The sequence below is a fragment of the Garra rufa genome, chromosome 1, assembly GCF_049309525.1.
Source record: "Garra rufa chromosome 1, GarRuf1.0, whole genome shotgun sequence".
NCBI lineage: Eukaryota > Metazoa > Chordata > Actinopteri > Cypriniformes > Cyprinidae > Garra > Garra rufa.
The window spans coordinates 42,912,311-42,933,224 of record NC_133361.1 but is presented as its reverse complement, the minus strand read 5'-3'; the positions used below and the strand labels follow the sequence as shown (position 1 = coordinate 42,933,224).

Sequence of the window (20,914 nt, the reverse complement as noted above, 5' to 3'; positions counted from 1 at the left end):
TATTCAAATAGAAAACAGCTCTTTTAAATAGTAAAAAAATGCTCTATTTTGGATCAAATAAATGCAGGCTTGGTGAGCAGAAGAGACTTATTTAAAAAACATTAAAAATCTTACTGTTCAAAAACTTTTGACTAGTACTGTATGTTTCTGAAGAATAATAAAACAGTGCTTAGTTTCTTATATCTTCTAGTCTAAAATCAAACTAAAACGTCAAGATGACAATTTTGTACCTCTTTTATCAAATGAAAAAGACAAGATTATAGTGCATACATAGATAAATATACAATTTAGTACATTCATTAATAGATAGAATTCCATTCATTGTATGTACATGAACATGATCTTCAAAATATTACAAAAAAAATGAGGATTTGGGGGGTCGGGGGTTTACAATCTTGTCACTGACTGCTGCTAATCAAGCCAGTAATGCACGACAAAAGACAGAAACAGGCAAAATCCAAATGGCAGTAACCTTGTATACCTAGTGGATGTTGCAACTGAAATGGGCTGTGCTTCTTCTGTGTTCAGCTGCAGCAGTATTGAAGGCAGGATTTAAACGGTACTCTACTCTGCTGTTTGTAACATGAAGGCATATTCAAGCAGATCTCACCAAGGGAGGAGGGCATTTCACGAACTGTGTAAGACCGGTAAATACTCAGGAGCATGTCTAGCTGTCAGGGCGAGGGACCGACAGATGCTTTGATACGGGTTTAGCAGCGTGCACCGCTCAGTCTTCACGGCAGTGTAAATCACTTTGTTTTCACACCTGCCCTTGTAGACCTCAGCTATCTGTCTGCAGAATTAAAACGCTCCCTTTCCACATGATTTTATTTACAATCACTGATTCTCTTCGCTAAGGCTCAGCTTATTACCTGCACGCCTCGTTCATGTCAATTTTTTTACCCTCATAAAGGGAATTCAACATTTCATCCCCTCGCATCCCAGTTCTTCAATATTCTGAGTTCTCCGGTCCAAACAAGGCCACCTGTGCAGTACCAAGTACACGTCCTCTCAGCACTGCTCTTCTCCCAGAGACTCCGTATTGTCGCTCTGGTCCACCGGAGCAGGCGGGGAGCGCATTTTCCCACGACTGCTCCCATGGCTGCTTCCGTGGCTTGGGTAAACATCTATAGAGCTGGAGATGGACTGGACGGACCTGTCTCGAAAGTAATGGAAGGCCTCCGGGTCCAGAAAGGTTTGTTCCTCGCGCAGGCCTTGCTCAAAAAGCTTTCGTTTGTGCCGGAACTCAATCACCGTTTTTGTGTAGGAGTTGAGGGTGGTGACGGAGGCAGCCATGCAACAGGTAAATGAGCCCCAGGCCATACTGTGAAACAGACACATGAAAAAATAAGAGATTTACATGCCATACCATAAGCATATTGGGATTTTTTGAGGATTTTTCTCCATATAGTGGACTTCAATGGGGATAAACGTGTTGACGGTCTAAACTGCAGTTTCAATGCAGCTTCAATCGCTCTACATGATCTCAGACGAGAAATAAGAGTCTTATCTAGTACACACTTTTTAACCACAAATGCTCGTCTTGCACTAGCTCGACTTCAGGCATTACATAAACACATTGGAAAAGTCATGCGTAATGTAGGCGGAACCCTACAACCCAGTGTTTACAAAGCAAATGTGCAAAGAAAGTCAAGCACCCTTTACAAAAAAACAACGATGTTGGACGATTTTGAAGTTGGATGAGAAAATAAGATGGAGATACCTTACCTTTTTGAACTGAAGTACACAGATGTGATTACGTAATGCGCTAGTGCAAGACGGGCATTTGTGGTTAAAAAGTGTACATAAGATGCTTATTCCTCATCTGCAATTGTGTAGAGCCCTTTGAAACGCAATTTGGACCTTCAACCCGTTTATCCCCACTAAAGTCCACTATATGGAGAAAAATCCTGGTTTTCCTCAAAAACCTTAATTTATTTTCAACTGAAGAAAGACATGAACATCTTAGATGACATGGGGGTGGATAAATTATCAGGAAATTTCTGGAAGTTCTGGAAGTTAACTAATCCTTTAAGGGTGTGGTCACACTTGTAAGTCGCTTTGTTTGGTTCATTTGGTCCAAAAATAAAAAATTATACATTTGGCCCTGGTCCGCTTAGCGTTCACACTGGCATTTTTAACAGCGAACCTAAAGATACAGAACCTAAAGGCATAATAATATGCTCACAACCTGATTGGTCAGGTTGAATGACGTATATTTCTTGATTGAAATCACGAAACACTCCAAACAAAAAGAAAAGGCATGTACGACTTAAATGGGTCATACACCCTCAGCGCTACTTTAAGCCAAATGCACTTTACCTCCACGTTTGCCCTCTGCTCATTTTGTTTTGTTCCTTTAGTGAAATCATGTCACATTTTGGTTGGTTTAGAAGTATTTGTTCCGTGTTCCATTCATATTTCATTCGAACCGCATCAGTTCATTTGGAAGGGGACCGAGACCCACAGAGCAATCATACCAAAGTTTGTTTTAATCAAACCAAACATGACAAGTGTGAACACTCCCTTAATCACATTAGTTTAATTATTACACTTTTTGTGATGATAGGACTAACTGATAATTAGCTGAGTGATAAATCTGTAAATTAATTAGGTAGGTCAAAAATATAATCATCCACTTAAGAAAGAACATTTATTCTCTTAAAAAATGTGTTAAAAAACATAATTTGACTACAGAATGAGTCACTACTAATAATATGCACATATTAAAGGCACAATATGTAGATCTTACATATTGTTCCTTTAATTCATCATGTTGCTTTTAGGTTTTTCTAAAAAAAATAAAAAAAATAAAAAAACCTGTGAGAAAGAGGTTTTACCTTTATTTTTGTTTAGCAGGAGTATAAAAGTTGCATTCCCCAAAAAGTCTCTGTGATTTATAAACTGCAAATTAGCTTTAGTTTCCAATCAAAAACCATAAGAGTTCACTACTTGTACTTGAGCTGGGAAAATTAAACCTTGAAGCTAAAGCTTCAATTACTCTTTCATTTTCAGGTTCTTACCATTCAGTAAGGTAGTAAAGGTAGTACATAAATAGAGGAGAGGGGAAAAAAAGAAATTGGCCAGATGGCAGAGGACAAATGAAGCAATTTTAGCCTAGACTAATGGATGCCAGGCAAGCATCTGTGGTAATTCAGCCAATGTAAATACCACTTTCATGCCTGTCAGAACCCCAATGCATGTCTCTTATATCCAAGTGCCAAAATAACACAAATCATTTGCTGGGAGATCCAGTGCAGCCATTCCCTCTCTGCTCTAACAGACAGGCATGGTCCCAAAAAATTAAATGACAGAGACTCACTCCAAAAATTCACTGCTGAACTGACACGCAACATAAAACACCAATGGAAAAGTTTCTATTTAAGACTTACTTTACATTTTCATGAAGGCAGTAAGAGCACTTCTAACTTTATATTTACAGTAACTGGATTTTCACCAAAAAGACACTCTTTGTCAGTGTCTACTGATACTACTAACTGTTTTTTTTAATCCAATTTCCAATCCAACTATTTGGAATCCAATCCAAGTGTTTGACCTGCAAAATCATTCTTCTCAATTAGTGATATAAAAATGGCAGCATTTCAGAAAATATAAGCTTATAAATTCAAATAATAAAATTCCTGACTGCTGAAAATTAAATAAAAACAGGCATAATTGCAATAACATTTCACATTATTGCTGTTACTATACTTTAAACTAATAAATGCAGCCTTGAGCAGAGACTTCTTTCTAAAAAGAAAAATTCTAAAAATCTGGCATTTGCTATGCTGTAATTGTTTGGGTAGGGGTTGGTATATGGGTCAATGTGGCCTCATAGTACATAGAGAAACTGAGGAAACCATTTTCAAGTTTAGATTTTTTTTTTTTCTGTAGGTTGTCAGTTCTGTTGGAAAGAGAGCACTTATATTGGAGAAAGTGAACCTGAAATGAGAAGGGTCTGCGAGAGCCAGATTCATTTGTCGCAGAATGAGAACCAGACACCCGCACATCTGTGACTTCTGAGAAAGCCTTGCCTCTTTGCCTTGGTGAATTATATAACACAGGATGGATGTAAAAGCACCAAGTACTGGGAAGGGACTTGGAGCTACTGCTCTAGAGAAATCCATTCAATTATTTATCAGGAACTACTAAGAATCAAAATATACAGAGTTTGAAAATATATCAAGTTTAGTCACAAATTAGATGTCGCTACTTCTCGCTAGCTGAGCAAATTTTCAATGAATTTTCAACATCTACACTCACAGCTATCGTATGACTTCAAATGACTCAAAGTATGACTCATGGATTACTTTTACAATACTTTATAGTGCTCTTTTGTCTCAATTTAAAGGGATAGTTTACCCCAAAATCTAAATTCTGTCACTAATTACTCATCCTCATGTCGTTCCAAATCCGTAAGACCTCTGTTCATCTTCAAAACACAAATTAAGATATTTGTGATGAAATCTGAGAGCTTTTTTGAGAGCATTGTTAAAATAATCCATGTGATATCAATGGTTCAAACATAAATTTATGAAACTAAGAGAATAGTTTTTGTGCGCAAGGAAAACAAAAATAACAATTTTATTCAACGATTTCTTCTCTACCAGAACAATCCGCCGCCATTATTGAGAGTACCATGGCACATACCATAGTGTTATTTTTGTTTTGTTTTTTCAAACAAAAATTATTCTCGTACATTACCAGTCAAAACACTTTACTGATTTTAATGTTTTAAGTCTTTTCTGCTCATCAAGCCTGCATTAATTTGATCCAAAATACAGCAAAAGCAGTACTATTGTGAAGTGTTTTTACTATTTCAAATAACTGCTTTTAATTTGAATATATTTTAAAATGTAAAATGTAAATTTTCAGCATCTTTACTCCAGTCTTCAGTGTCACATGACCCTTCAGAAACATTCTAATATACTAATTTGCTGTTAAAAAACATTTATTATTATTATTTAAAACAGTACTTTTTTAGGATTCTTTGATGAATAGAAAGATCCAAGGATCAGCATTTATTTGAAATAAAAAGCTTATACCATTATAAAACATTATACCATTCAAAAGCTTGGAGTCAGTATATTTGTTTAAAACTTTTATTTAGCAAGGATTCTTTAAATGGATCAAAAGTGATGAAAAAGACATTTATAATATTACAAATTTCTATTTCTAAAACTTCTGCTGTTCTTCTGAAATTTCTGTTCATCAAACAAACCTGAAAAAATTCTGTTTAGCTGTTTTCAGCATAATAATAATAAAAAATAATAATAAATGTGTTTGAGTAGCAAATCAGAATATTAGAATGATTTCTGAAGGATCATGTGACTGAAGTAATGATGCTAAAAATTCAGCTTTAAAATCACAGGAATAAATTGCATTTTAAAATATATTCAAATAGAAACTAGTTATTTTAAAGGGGCTATATGTAACTTTCTGAAATTTAAACTCGCGACTGACACCTGTGGCCAAAAAACGGAACTGCTCTTCATTTCTGCTCACTCTCGTAGGTACACACTTCACAAGTCATCCGCTGCAAAGAAGTCAACATTATGTTTACAGAGGTAAGAACAGTCAAATACATATGTGACCCTGGACCACAAAACCAGTCATAAGGTAAAATTTTACAAAACTGAGATATATACATCAATAAATAAATAAATAAGTCAATAAATAAGCTTTCTATTGATATATGCTTTGTTAGGATAGGACAATATTTGGCCGAGATACATCTATTGGAAAATCTGGAATCTAAGGGTGCAAAAAAATCAAAATACTGAGAAAATCACCTTTAAAGTTGTCCAAATTAAGTTCTTAACAAAGCATATTACTAATCAAAAATTGCATTTTGATAGGTTTACATTTGGAATTTTACAAAAAATCTTCATGGAACATGATCTTTACTTAATATCCTAATGATTTTTGACATAAAAGAAAAATCAATAATTTTGACCCATACAATGTATTTTTGGCTATTGCTACAAATATACCCCAGCGACTTAAGACTGGTTTTGTGGTCCAGGGTCACATATTGTTTGAGAAACTAAGTTTGTTTGCAATATATATGACTAGCGGTATGAACGCGCTTGACGTCACATCCGCAGACAGCGCACGAAAAATCCGACCCGACAGAAAATAGGAAAAATAGGATACAGGCTTATAGGTGCACCCACTGTGAGCTGACAAGGTGTCAGTATGCTCATCAGGAGATGTTTGAGTCATAAATGGTCAAATAAAAAGGCTATTGTTACATTTATTTTGGGGAAAAAGTTACATATAGCCCCTTTAAATAGTAAAAATATTTCACAATTGTACAGTTTTTGCTGTACTTTGGATCAAATAAATGCAGGCTTGGTGAGCAGAAGAGACTTCTTAAAAAAAAAAAAAACATTAAAAATCTCACTGTTCAAAAACTTTTGACCAGTAGTGAAGCTTTGTAAAAGTATGATTGAACCACTGATGTCACATGGACTGTTTTAACCTTGGTAGGACCCTTGCTGTCTATGCAGGGAAAGAGAGAATGAATGAAGGTTTAGCATGACATGAGGGTGAGTAAACAATGACTTTTCATTTTTGGGTGAAACTAACCCTTACCCCTGGTTTCACAGACAAGGTTTAAACCTAGTCCTAGACTAAAATGTAAGTCTGAGCTGTTTCAACTGAAAGAAATTTGCACTGACTGATCCAAAAATATATCAGTGCCTTTGTTTTGTCTCAAAATGCACACCAGTAATGTTTAATTTCTAAGCACATTTATAAAAATTACTTAAATGTCCAAATTGAACTATGACCTAATTCTGGCTTAGTCTAAGTCCTGTCTGTGAAACCGGGCCTTAATGTCCTTCCAGAATATAAGCAATCATTTTTTCTTTCTTTCACTGAATATCCATCAGTTTTAAACTGATTATGCAAATGTGATTGGAAATATCAGAGACGCTTACCAGAAAGACCAGCCGTAGTCCCATGTGTGAGGCCTCCAATCCTCTGGTCCCAAACTGACTGTGATCTGGAAAACTTGTGTGTACATCATGTGAGCCACCATTCCCAGAAGACCTGTTGAGGAGTCCACACACGCAATTGGTAATTGCTCATACCGTTAAAAATGGTATTGTCATTATTTAGTCACCCTCATTTTATTCCGAACCTGACTTACTTTTATTCTGGGGAACACAGCACAGCTGTCAACTTCTGAACTGCTGAGACTGAATGATTGAGTCATGAATCACTTCCCATTCTTGACTCAATGATCCAGTACTGTGTGAGCATTAAAAAAAATCCCCTTTTGTGTTTCAGAGAAAAACAGCATGGATTTGGAACGAGGGTGAGTAAATTAGGACCGGTTTATGGATCTGTTTGTATATTTATGGAACTGTGTGCACAGTTTACGTCATAGAGATGATATAAGCACACTTACTATACAGATTTACAGATTTTCTCTCAGACAAACACTGTTATTAACCTTTGATCCTCTGGATTACAAGACAAAATCCCTGCATTGTGTGCAGGTAGAACCTGTTCCCAATCACATACAGTAGGATCAGTATGTCTGGCGTATCTAGTGCCTGATGGATGAATACGGTGCAACTGTAATGAAATGTGTAACTGTAAATCCTCACTTTTTTACCCTATGTTACTTCGAGTACAAGTTGTTACTCAATTGACAAATATTTCACTCTGTTATAATTTTTTTAAACACAATTTCCTCTAAATATTGTTTTTACAACTGTTTTATAATAGATTTTACATTGGATTATCTGTTGACAGCAACAAAAAAATGCTAAAATCAACTGAAATTAATTTATAGAAATTGGTTTTTAGTTTTTATTGTAACACCAGTCATATGCTGGTGTCCATTTTGGCATGTGACTAATCTGGTGCAAAAATATTATAGTTTGATTAGACTGACAACCTGTGATGTCTACAACTTAAGAAGAGGGAATATTTTTTCTTCCTTTAAAAAGTTCAAAGCCTATTTAGTTTATCCTAACTTGTGTTTAACCGCTGTCAGCTAACCACATGAAGGCTCATCTCTGGATGGGTGATTTCACTCTCTCTCTCAGCTGGAGTTGGAATTAAAAAGCATTAAGACCCCAAATGAACAAGACTATTGGGTATTCAGCAAATCAAATAATCAGAAATTCAAAAAGCAGCAGCTGTTCTGGCTTAGGTTTACCCACGTTGCACTAGACTGCACAGCGAGGGAGATGTAGTCCGGAGAGACCTGTTTTCTTCACATCATATCATTCTCAAGTCAGTGTGTCTTGAGTGTGAAATTATTGGTTAACAGATTTTCTGATTCTTAATAAAACATTAACAACAAAAATTAACATTTGTATATCAAGGACTTTTTAGGTTAATCTGCTCATAAAGTATTATTCTAGTAATAAACAGATTTTTAATGATTCAGTAATAAACAAAAGCTTGTTATTGTTTTTTTTAAAGAAGTCTCTTCTGCTCACCAAGCCAAGTAAAATTGTGAAATATTTTTACTATTTAAAATAACTGTTTTGTATTTGAATATATTTTAAAATGTAATTTATTCCAGCTTTACTCCAGTCACATGATCCTTCAGAAATCATTCTAATATTCTGATTTTCTCAAAAAACATTTATTGGAGTAATGATGCTGAAAATTCAGTTTTGAAATCACAGGAATAAATTACATTTTAAAATATATTCAAATAGAAAGCAGTTATTTTAAATAATAAAAATATTTCTTGCTGTATTTTGGTCAGCAGAAGAGACTAGTATAGTATAGTATAGTAAAAAAATAAATAAATATATATATATATATATATATATATATATATATATATATATATATATATATATATTCTAATCAAAAATACAGTATATTATTATTATTTTATTATTATAATATTATTAAAAAAAAATTAAATCTATTTTAATGTAATATTGTAATACATTGTAATTTTCCTGTGATGGCAAATCTACATTTTCTGCATCATTACTCCAGTCTTTCACCATTTCCTATTATTATCAGTGCTGAAAACAGTTGTGCTGCTTAATATTAATATAAAGCATATAATTTATTTGAATTATAATTTTTTGTAACAATGTAAAGACTTTACTGTCACTTTTGATCAATTAAATGTGTCCTATAAAGTATTTCTTTCTTCATTTCAAAAAAAATATTACTGACCTAAACTTTTTAACAGCACTGGATAACTTAGTGTTGCCATTTTAAAAACTACTCAGGTAAAACTGTAGGAAATGTCTTTTTTTTTCTTTGGTAACATCATTTAAGAGATCTGTCAGCACTATTGCCGAATCACTAACTTGAAAAAGTTCCTCAGGGACATTGCAAATAATACTTTATAAATGATACAAGCCCAAACCTTTCTATTGTCCTCATTTATGACTGTGGTGAGACCAAACAGGCCGTGTTTCTTTGTATGGGTGATAAATGTAATGAAGTAATGCACAATTAGTTTCTCTAAATGTGAGGTGGGGACAAGGGTGGAGGCTTACCTGACAGCACAGTGAAGACTGCGGCGAAGGCGTTCAGTTTGAGTCCATCGATCACGTTACTGGAGTGAAAAAGCTCTAGGCACATCAGACTGAAGCCAACGACCAGCAGCATGATGTATAGCACCTCAGACACAACTGACAGCCAAAGGACACCTGCAATACACACACACACACTGGTGAGCAAACCGCTCTGCTGTTGCCTCATAATTCTCTCTGTCGCTTTTATTCACACTGTCAGATTCAAGCAGGAATTTAACTCACCCCATGCATATAAAATGGACATGCATTGGACACATTTTCGCACAGTTCTTTACACTGAGTTGAGTTGGCAAAGAGCAGATGGGTGTTTTGAGTTTGGATATGAGCATTCATCTATAATAACTACTCCATGGTTTAAATCTAATTTAAACCCGAAAAATTTTTGAAAATGTTAAACAGTGAAATTATACTTGAAAAATGAATAAATATTTAAGATTATGCACTATTTCTATGTAACTAATCAAATAAAATTTGTAAAATTGATCATGTGACCCTTTATACAGAGAGTCAGATGTACAAGATGCTCTTTCAATCAGCTCAAGTCATGCTGGAGAACGTGTCAATCATCAGTAAGATTTTTAAAGAAGTCTCTTATGCTCACCAAGGCTGCAAAAACACAGTAAAAAAATAATTATAATAGCTAATAATAAAAAAATATTTTTTTAATTGTATGGTGAAGCTGACTTTTTAGCAGTCATTACTCCAGTCTTCAGTGTCACACGATCCTTTAGAAATCATTTTAATATGCTGACTTGATGCTTAATAAATATTTTTTATTATTATAAAACTGTTGAAAACAGTTTTGCTGCTTAACATTTCTTTTGTTAGGATTAAAAAACAGCATTATTTGTATTAATATGTAACATGTAGTATGCATTAAAATTATTTTTAGTCAAATAAAACGTATTTTTTTTTAACTTCAAAAAAAGTAACTTTTGCAGTCAATATTAGACCACACATATTGTCAAATATTATTGAAGTTTAAAACAATATTATCTATATGTGACCCTGGACCACAAAACCAGTCTTAAGTCGCTGGGGTATATTTGTAGCAATAGCCAAAAATACATTGAATGGGTCAAAATTTTTGATTTTTCTTTTATGCCAAAAATCATTAAGAAATTAAGTAAAGATCATGTTCCATGAAGATTTTTTGTAAAATTCCTACTGTAAACATATCAAAATGTAATTTTTGATTTGTAATATGCAGTGTTAAGAACCTAATTTGGACAACTTTAAAGGTGATTTTCTCTTTTTGATTTTTTTGCACCCTCAGATTTCTGATTTCAAATAGATGTATCTCAGTCAAATATTGTCCTATCCTAACAAACCATACATCAATAGAAAGCTTATTTATTGAGCTTTCATATGATGTATACATCTCAGTTTTGTCAAATTTAACCTTATGACTGGTTTTGTGGTCCAGGGTCACATATTATTATATTTTAAAATGTATTTTAAAGCTTTTTTTTCAACAGTAATTACTCCAGACATGATCCCTTAGAAATTATTCCAGTATGCTGATTTGATGTTTAATAAAAAATTGTATTATTACAAATGTTGAAAACAGCTTGACAGATGCTTGACATTACACTATAACTTTTTATCAGGATTAAAAACACCATTATTTGTATTAATTTGTAACATGTAAAAGTCATTACAACTGCAACTTTTTCTAAATTAAAATAATCCTTTCTGACCCACAAACTTTTAAACTGTCATTATATTAAAATAATAAAAAAGAAATAAAAAGAAAAATGCAAAATAGAAGGATTTAGACTTTGTAATGGTTGGAAAACTCCAAAAAGGAGTATATAATGCATAAATATTCCCCAGTACTAGAAGACTTTCTCTTTAACTGCAATTTTTTTAAATGATGTTTAATCTTTATTTAATTGTATTTACATTTTATTTCATTTAATGTATTTTTGAGAGATTATGGAAACATCTAACTGTATCCATCAGACTGACTCAAGGGTGTTTCCAAAACAGCAATCAGCTTCTCCTAATTAGCAGAATCCCCATTTGCCCCGGAGCTTCCTCAAAGCAGAACTCTGCAGAGATAGCATCGGTTGTTTTGGTCTGAGAACAACACTATTTTGCTTACTTTCAACATTCAGAGTTCACCTAACAGTCTGTTTGCTGCTACACCTGTGCTACCCATTATCCACTGTGAAATCTGGCTTCATTTAGGGTTTCCCAACGCATTCCCTCACACACGTTGAATAAAAGATGACAGACTTTGAGAGAAATGCAGGTGGGGAGTGATTAAAGCATCTTAACCTGAAATATGATGGCAATATGCAATATTAATGTCTGGAGTGTTTGTCTTCAAGAGTTCAAACGCAACAGGGCACCTTTGAAAGTCCAACCTACATTTTTCAGAGGCAACTATAAACAATGTGTCAATTTTCTAAGGGGCTCCTTGAGGCGGTCCCAGAGAAAAGCGCAGTTTGAGGGCTTGATATTGTCTGAGCTGTGGCGTCATTGAGAGAGGATAGAGATAGAAGCACTATATCTTCTGTTGGCCTGACCTGAGCATATTCGGTAGTGATAAATCAAATTTCTCATTCTAATTTTTGAACAAACAATGTTTGACAAGACAACACTTAGAGAGAGGGGTGAATCTGAAAACACTTCTGCAATCAAAATGCACTGCCGTCACTTTTCAGCCGATTCCACGAATATCAGCAGCTTTGTGTCAAATGTGATTATCACTAGAGACCTTGAGAGTCAGTCATGACTTAAAAGATAAAAACCGGGGTCTAAAGAGAACAAGGAATGGTGTAGTTTGCCTTGCAAATGTTCTCCCCTGAAACTGTGGCAGATGTAATTTGCAAGCAAAATTCATTTTCCTTTTTGATTGCGGAGTGTTATCTCAAGATTTGTTCAAGGCGAGATGTATTATGCAGTAGTCCCCTGAACTGAAAAAAAAAAATCCATATTCAGAATGATATTTCCCCTGTGAAGGCTTTGCCACTGCGAAGAAAACATCAACAATAAAGCATGCCATTAAAATGATTTTTAGTACAGGAACGCATTACGTTATCAAATGTAACTTCAAAGGAAAGTAAAACTGGTAGTCAATATTGGATCACACTTTCGTTTGTGGGTGTTTCTTTAACTACAAGCCTTGTGGACATTTAGAAAATACAGTCAATGTTCACACTCTTATTGTTTAATTTGTATGCAACATTGGACATAGTTTTACCATCTGCAAAACACCTAAACCTACCAGATAAACAAAAGCGAATGTAATGTAAAATCGCCGTTTTAGCTTGTTTTCTGATCTCTCATCTTTCAGCTCTGTCATGTGAGTCATGTTTTTCACAAGATTCATACCCAAGTCCATTTCTGTGCTGGCTGAGCTACTACTGAGCAAGCTTGTTACATCCGAAAAGCAAAACATCTGGAGCTGTAATCATAACTGTGTACAAAAACAATTACAAGTGCTCGCTGTTTTACTGCCACTATAGTGTTTATTTCTTTTGGAAACTGTGGTGATATGTACTTATTGGTACGTATTTTTTTGCGAAAACGTTCCCACAGTTACATTTTCGTCATTAGATCAGGTAGATTCTGTGATAGAAATGTCTCTTTTCACATTTTTGAAAAAATAACTTTATGTAACCTAAATATCTCCAAACTTTTTTAATTACGAGGCTGACTGGAAGTTATGCACTGAAAATCTATTCACAAGTGATATTTCCTTTTGTTTTAGATAAAGCTTTAACCTCATTTATAATGGATTTACTGTAAGAATAAAGGTCTTAGCCTGGGACAAGAATAATAGTATAAATTATACATAAAAGGTATTTGAAAAGCATGAAAAAAGTTCCCCAGGTTAAATGTGACCTTCATAGAGAACAATATTAAAATCTGTTGCACTATACTGAAGAAACACCCTCAACCTCTACGAAAGAGTGACATTGCAGTGTCCTTTTTGTTATTATAGTACTACACACTTTTTATTCATAGAACAGTGGAAAGAAGAAAAGAAATGAGGGAGAAGGAGACAGGATCAGGAAAAGTCCTAAGCAGATTAAAGCATGTCAGAGCAACAGCTCACAACTCATATCTAATATATTTTTCATCACAGTTGCCATATCTAGAAGGTTAGTTCATCTAGAAATGTCAATAATTATTCACTTTCATGTTGTTCTAAACCTGTAATATCTTCGTTAATCTTCAAAACACAAATTAGATATTTTTTGATGAAATCCAAGAGCTTTCTGACCCTGCATAGACAGCAAAGCAACTGACACTTTCAAGGCCAAGAAAGGTAGTCAGGACGTCGTTAAATAATCAATGTGACATCAGTGGTTAAACCATAATGTTCTGAAGCTGTGGGGATACTTTTTGTGCACAAAGAAAAACAAAAATAACAACTTTATTCAACAATTTCTTCTCTTCCATGTCAGTCTTTGATGCATTTGGTGCTGCTGACACAGGCGCCGGCATTTTTTCCGTTTTCTTTGCGCACATAAAAGTATTATCTTCATAAAATTAAGGTTGAACCACTGATGTCACATGGAGTATTTCCTTACTAACCTTCCTAGGTCTTGAACATGTCAGTGACCTTGCTGTCTATGCAGGGTAAGAAAGCAAAAATAACTATATTTGTGTTCTAAAGATATTCAAAGGTTTTACAGGTTTGGAACGACATGAGGGCGAGTAATTCATGAACTCACTCTTTAAAGCATATAACCTGTACTGGCCTGAAACATGCATACATTAGCTAACATACCACATATGTATCATGCATCAAATAATAAAGCAGGGATGCTCCAAGGCGGACATAAGAGATCCGTCATTTGTAAGTTTCGGTGTGTGCTGTCGGACAAGCCTGAACAGCACTCTAATGACAGCCATTACTCACCTCTCTCAGATGCTGGGGCCAGATCAATAAAACTCCTGCATTTCTCACCTGGAAAGACACAAGACGACCGAAGAGTTAACATCTGTGCTCTACAAGCTCTTTTTGTGTACTGAGAGTCAAAGGGCTCAGCTTCATCTTTACAGTGCTGTTTTCGAGTGATAAGACAGCTTTAGCAGTCTGCTTGCCTTTGGATCAATCCATCACTTGAGTTTTTGTCTAAAGACATTGTGGTGTTTCTAAGTGTTAACCTCCATGTGTCATTTTCGTATCAGATGTTTTAGACTGTGATTTTTTTTTTCACTTGTTGCTTGATGTCATGTTAAATTGATCGCTTTTCCTGTAACTAATCACTAGCGATCATATAAATGTGTAGACAGTCTGTACTTCCCTCGATAAAACAAGTAAACCAATTGTCTGTGCTCTAACCAAAATAACTTGCAATTAAGATTGTCCTATGTGTCTCTGGGCTAGAGCATAAAGAGTTTTTGGTGCATTCTCTCAAATTGGACTTTTAATTAAACTGGCGAGGATAATTGGAGACTCAAGGCCATTTCTTCATAGACCTTCACTGCAAACTGCAAGTTTTAATAATAATCTTGCCAGTGGAGGGGTGAAAGAAGATGCTAAGCTTTGCCTAAAGGACAGAGGTCAAAGAGAAGTGAGAGATATTCCAAAATACCATGATTATGCAAGGCCAACAACATATTAAAGTATACACAGAAAACATTTAAAATTATTTCATATTTTCATTTTCCTTTGTGTCTATCCACATTATTGTTCAATGCAGAAGTAAGCTGTTTTCTGGTAATGTGTTAGACCTCCAGTTCATAAGCTGAAAAGAATGACGAAGTGCAGTAAATGGTAAAAATGTTTGCACTACAAATCATTGTGTTCATAATTAAAGGCACACTATGTAAGTGTTCACCAATATTCAAAACAAACACAGAAACAAAGGCGTAGTTTGATGATCTGTCGGGACTCTGGCAGAAATCATGTCCATGGGTGAGCTAATGTATTAAAGACTAATTAAGGTCACTGTAGCATAAAGCAGTGTGGAAAGTCGTGGAAGCGAAACGAGAACGCTGGAATGATTGCTAATGAAGGATGCGTGCGATACATGACTCAAAAGCAGCAGAGCTTTTGTTATGCCACAGTCAACCGCTTCCGCTTCATCTGGTCATGCTTATGTAGGAAAAAGCAGTGCTGTTTATCATACTAGATACAACTGAGTGTGTTGAAAGCTCTGCTGTAATGCTCTGTGCTTTCATCACCTGTCTAATAAAATGCATATAAAAGTGTCTTTAGGGTTTCAATGTTTTCTACAAAATAAACCGGAAAATGTATGGCATCATTGGCAGGCGACTCAATGACACGGTCCGTTAAACTAGTTAAAATTGCCTATTTCTCTGAATTGAAACATTCATCGAAACATTTGGGATAATGTAAGTACAAAATATATAACACTGTTCTAGTGGGTTTTGTATATTTTAATCTAAAAATCATACATATTGTGCCTTTAAGATAATACATTATATGGTAAGACACACCAGTTTGCAATATCAAGCAGCTAAACTAGCTGTTTTGTATAGCTAAAAACTTAGCTGGATATGTGGCTCAAATTTCTCTGAAAATGTGGCCTAGTTCAAAGAATGTAATGAATATATTGGCACTACTGCGTGAGTCTGCACACACAACACTAATAATTTCAAGCTTGTCAGTTTCAACAAAACTTTATGTACTGCATTGTCTACATTACAGATCCCACAAGACTTTCAAAGTTTTACTACCTAAGGAAATCAAGATTTAAAGTAGCATTTATAAACTTGGCTAAAGTACAAAAGCAGTCCAAATGAATGGCGATAAATTGCACTGCCAAACAGCCAGGAAGAATCAGATTTTTGAAGGTTCAATTAATGAAACCAAAAAGCAAGGACATACAACTTGTGGCTCCTTACAGAATCCTGCCCTGTATGACAGTAGAAGTAAAGAAAAAATCTAACAGAAAGTAGTTTGGAGTGTGACTGATCACACATTAGGCTGCCATTGAACATGACAGAGAGTCATATTCAGGATTTCATATTCTGGACCTTCTAAGTGCACTGCTTTTCTCATTACATCTCCCCTGAGCATTTTCCTTCAGTAAATAAGGTCCCTGGAGGGAGTTTAATCCTTCTGCCAGGCAGATAAGTGGCCCATGGTAACCTCTCCTCAATTTAAATAAGGAATCTCACTGCACCGGGAGAAATACATTAACCGATTCCAAAAACGACCGGTGATGCAAGAACATGAGTAATTGAATTTCTACTGGGCTTTATTTCACCAGTTAGGTAAGGCACTTGTGGTAATCATTTCATTTATATCAATAACATGGACTGTCTAGAATGATTCATTTATAGTTCTTTTTTTGGATACAGACTTATTTGTAAACTGGTCACTCATATGTTTGAACAGAGCTATTTTAAATCTTAAAAAGAAAAGCTTTTGAAATTGCTTCAATGTCACTTCAAAGTTTTCCAGAGACGACTTATTTAAGAAGTCTGTGCTCAATCTATATTAATCCATATGCTTTTAGCATTTAAATACTATCTTAGGCACAACGTGATGCAATTGTAACACATACATATTGAGAAGAATATCCAATTCATTTTCCAGCGCCTACCCTGCAGGAATCAGAATGACATGGGCTGACTCACTCATTATGGATTTAAAAGCTGTAATAATCTTCATTCAACCCATTCCTGTTCTTCCAATATTCCATACGAATTAAGACCCCTGGCTTTTGATCAACCTCTAATGTGTTTAATCTGCTATCTGAGGTTGGTGGAGGGTAATTGCATCGGTAATGAGAGTGAATGATTTGGTTTCCATTAGCATTATTATGTGGTACTGTATGATCAGGCAATAGGCAAAGAGAAGAGATCTTTAAGTATGATTTATTAATTAGCACTCTACGAGTTCGTGCTCTCGATGAATTGGCTTTGCTACTTCACCGTCAGAACAATCAGTCAAACTCTTGGATGTTTTAGTCACTTTATAAATCTTTACAATTATTGATGGCTCTGCAGTTTAGCCAGTTATACTTCTGTAATAAATGAAAGGGATTCAAACATAACCAAGATTTTAGAAGAACTGAAAAAAGCAACTGGCAATACCAGTTGTCAAAACCATACCGATAAGTCTATAAGATGACATTGCGTGCACAAATGTTATAGGTTTGGAATATTATGTTAATGAGGACGATAAATCATTATGCTAAGATTGAGCTGAGCTACCTGTGTGGATGTGTGATGAGTTTTCAGCACAAAGCCTGTCTGACACTGTTGTCAGATTAATCACAAATCCCATTGATCACTAGACAGAAGGGGGTGTCAACAGAAATGCTGACAAAAATAGAAAAAGTCACATAACTTAATCCTCTTCCAGCGTAACACACACTGACCTTCTCACACTCCCTTGACAAAGTCTGTGGGATTAAATTGAGTACAATACTAAACTTTCTGTTTATGTCTGCGTATTGAAGATATTATGTCAGTACGTCTGAGACCAGTGATCTGCACCTGCCAACACTTGCTCCTAGATTTGTCTGTTGACCTATATGAAGTGCACTGTCATAATGAAATGATCTACAGAATTGACCTTTGACTTATTTTTTTCTTTTCAAGCTTTGCATAGCATGTTTATGTGGGAAATAACATAATTTTGTTTCTTTTGGAAATATATGTGCCCCTAGACCACAAAACCAGTCTTATGTAGCACAGGTATATTTGTAGCAATAGCCAACAATACATTGTATGGGTCAAAATGATTGATTTTCTTTTATGTCAAAAATTGTTGGGATATTAAGCAAAGATCATGTTCCATGAAAATATTTTTGTAAATTGCCTACAGTAAATATATCAAGAATCTCATCTAAACAACTTTAAAGGTGATTTTCTTAATATTTTGATATTTTGCACCCTCAGATTCCAGATTTTCAAATAGGTGTATCTCGGCCAAATGTTGTCATGTCCTAACAAGCCATACATTATGTTTTGTGGTCGAGGATCACATATGATTAATGTTAGGTAAGCATTTCTTTACTTCTTTATTCACTGTGTTTTATTTCTACTTTAACGCACTGGTTTACTCTCTGGACATAAATGTGAAAAATTATTCTGTAAACCGATTTAATTAAACATGTGAAGAAGCAAAAAAATAAAACATAGTGACATTAAGTTTTTTTCATATTCTATTCCTTTTGCAGGATAATCTTGATGTAAGTTCACTAACCAATAACTCCAGATGATCTAACAAGGAATTTGTGACAAAAATAACCTAAAAGACATTTTAGAGAGAGCATCCTTTAAAAATATGAGGCGATCCAAGAGCTGCTTATTTCACTGTGCTCCATGGGGAATGTGGTTATCTAATGGTGCCTCTACCAAGTTCCTCAAAACTCATTGAGAGTACGTAAATCCTGACAGATGTTTTCAAAGCTGCTGGCACACACAATCATTCCCCTCCAATCCATTGCGCAACACATTCACACTGCATTACACACGACCTGTTGAAGTTTCCCCACACTGCAAGAACACTCTATGTAATTTCATTATATTTAATTTGATTTGTGATTATGTTAATGAATTATAATGGATATCAATTGACAGATATCATCTGAATTAGCAGGTTCTTTTGTTTAACTTGTTTAATAATGCACAAGATTTTCCCTAAATCATTAGAAGACCCTGGATCACAAAACCAGACTTAAGTAGCACAGGAATATTGTAGCAATAACCAAAAATACATTGTATGGGTCAAAATTGTTGATTATTCTTTTATGCCAAAAGTCATTAGGATATTAAATAAAAATAATGTTCCATGACAATATTTTACAAATTTCCCGCTGTAAATATATCAAAACTTTTTGATTAGCAATATGCATGGTTAAGAACTTCATTTGGACAACTTTAAAGGTGATTTTCTCAATATTTTGATTTTTTTGCACCCTCGGATTTCAGATTTGCAAATAGTTCTATCTCAGCCAAATATTGTCATAACAAACAATATATCAATGGAAAGTAAGAAAATTGACCTTCAAGACTGGGTACAGTGACTAACACAAACACACCATCTGTTATCTTTTAGAGGTTTTTTTGTGTGTTTTTACCATACTGTACATGTTGTAAATTAAAACGTTTCAGTAACACTTTTAGTGTTTTAGTTTCATTTCTATCAACTAGTTGTTATAAGCATGAATATTACTAGAATATTGGCTGTTTATTAGTGCTTATAAATCACATATGAATGCCTTATTAATGCTTTAACCCTACCCAATACCTAAACATAACTACTTTACTAACTATTAATACACAGAAAATTAGAAGATTGAATTGTGAGAATTAGTCCCTAAAGTAAAGTGCGACCAACGTTTCATACACATTTTCCAAAAATAAAAAAGCCCCCCAGATTGTGAGGTCGATAGTATGTAATACAAACACTCTTTGATAATAATTTACACAGTTAAATGATACATTTCAAAGTACTTCAACACGTAGAAGACACATGGGAATATTATATCAGAGTTTGACACATAAACTACCCAAAATCAAAGAGTTACACACAAATTATCAATAAAAGCCATGAGTCTGACTAAATGCCGTTAGGACTCAATTTGAAATTTGAAATGTAACGGACTTAACGAACTCTCACCTCCTCCATGGATATTCTCCTCACAGGAGTACCAGATCCCCGTGTGAAAATGCCTAAAGAGAAATCGGTCGTCACCCGTTTCCCAGCTATAGTGAACTTTAGTCGGGTCTGTCTCGTTCACCCCATAGTCAATACAATTATGCCGTCTTTCCTTACTGCAGTTGGGTTTGGGGACCCTCTGAGTGCCTTCGCACCAGTAGGTCGTGATGAACGCCGTCGTTGAGAATAAGAGTGCCAGAAGATTTAACCCCACAGACAGCAGAGCACGGCATTTTCGAGTGGTCTTCATAGTCCTGTAAGAAGTGGCTCTCACACTTGAATGAGTTCATTCAAAGCGGGCTGAAAAATCTTGATTGGTGTGAGGAAAGCGCAGCGGTTGCGCTCACCTCACCTCTGCTCACCGGCCCGAAATGACAGTGACAGGTTCGGTCTTCACACATGTATATGAAATGATCGTCACTCCTCTGGTGCTCGCAGGTGGATCCATTCGCATGGAGACAGACGTGACTCAAGTAAGAAAGACCTCTGAGGCATCTTTGAGACAGGCACTCACGCTGCCAACTGTTGGGACTCTCTCTCTCTCTCGCTCTTTCTCTCTCTCTCTCTCTCTCTCTCTCTCTGCGCGAGTGTGTGTGTGTCTCCCTTTCCTATTATATATTTCATTCTTGCACTGCTGTCTACTAGGCTACAGATGTGAAACTGTTTTGGGTACTTATTAGGATTATCAGTCTATTTTGTAAAAGTAATTATGGGTCAGTGACGTCAGTGTGCGAATTATACAAAGACTTGCAGAGGGTTAACTTTTTTGGGACTT

At 35.1% G+C, this 20,914-nt stretch overlaps 1 protein-coding gene across 1 annotated transcript; it reads right to left on the bottom strand.

Moving 5' to 3' along the window:
* Positions 1–229: 229 nt before the first annotated feature.
* On the bottom strand, positions 230–20,650 carry gsg1l (gsg1-like). Its single transcript, XM_073832712.1, has 5 exons — positions 20,101–20,650; positions 14,413–14,460; positions 9,495–9,647; positions 6,945–7,056; positions 230–1,324 (listed from the first exon to the last, which is right to left on the bottom strand). The coding sequence occupies exons 1-5, from the start codon at positions 20,387–20,389 to the stop codon at positions 1,012–1,014; spliced, it is 915 nt and encodes a 304-aa protein (XP_073688813.1). The 5' UTR covers positions 20,390–20,650; the 3' UTR covers positions 230–1,011.
* Positions 20,651–20,914: the final 264 nt, after the last annotated feature.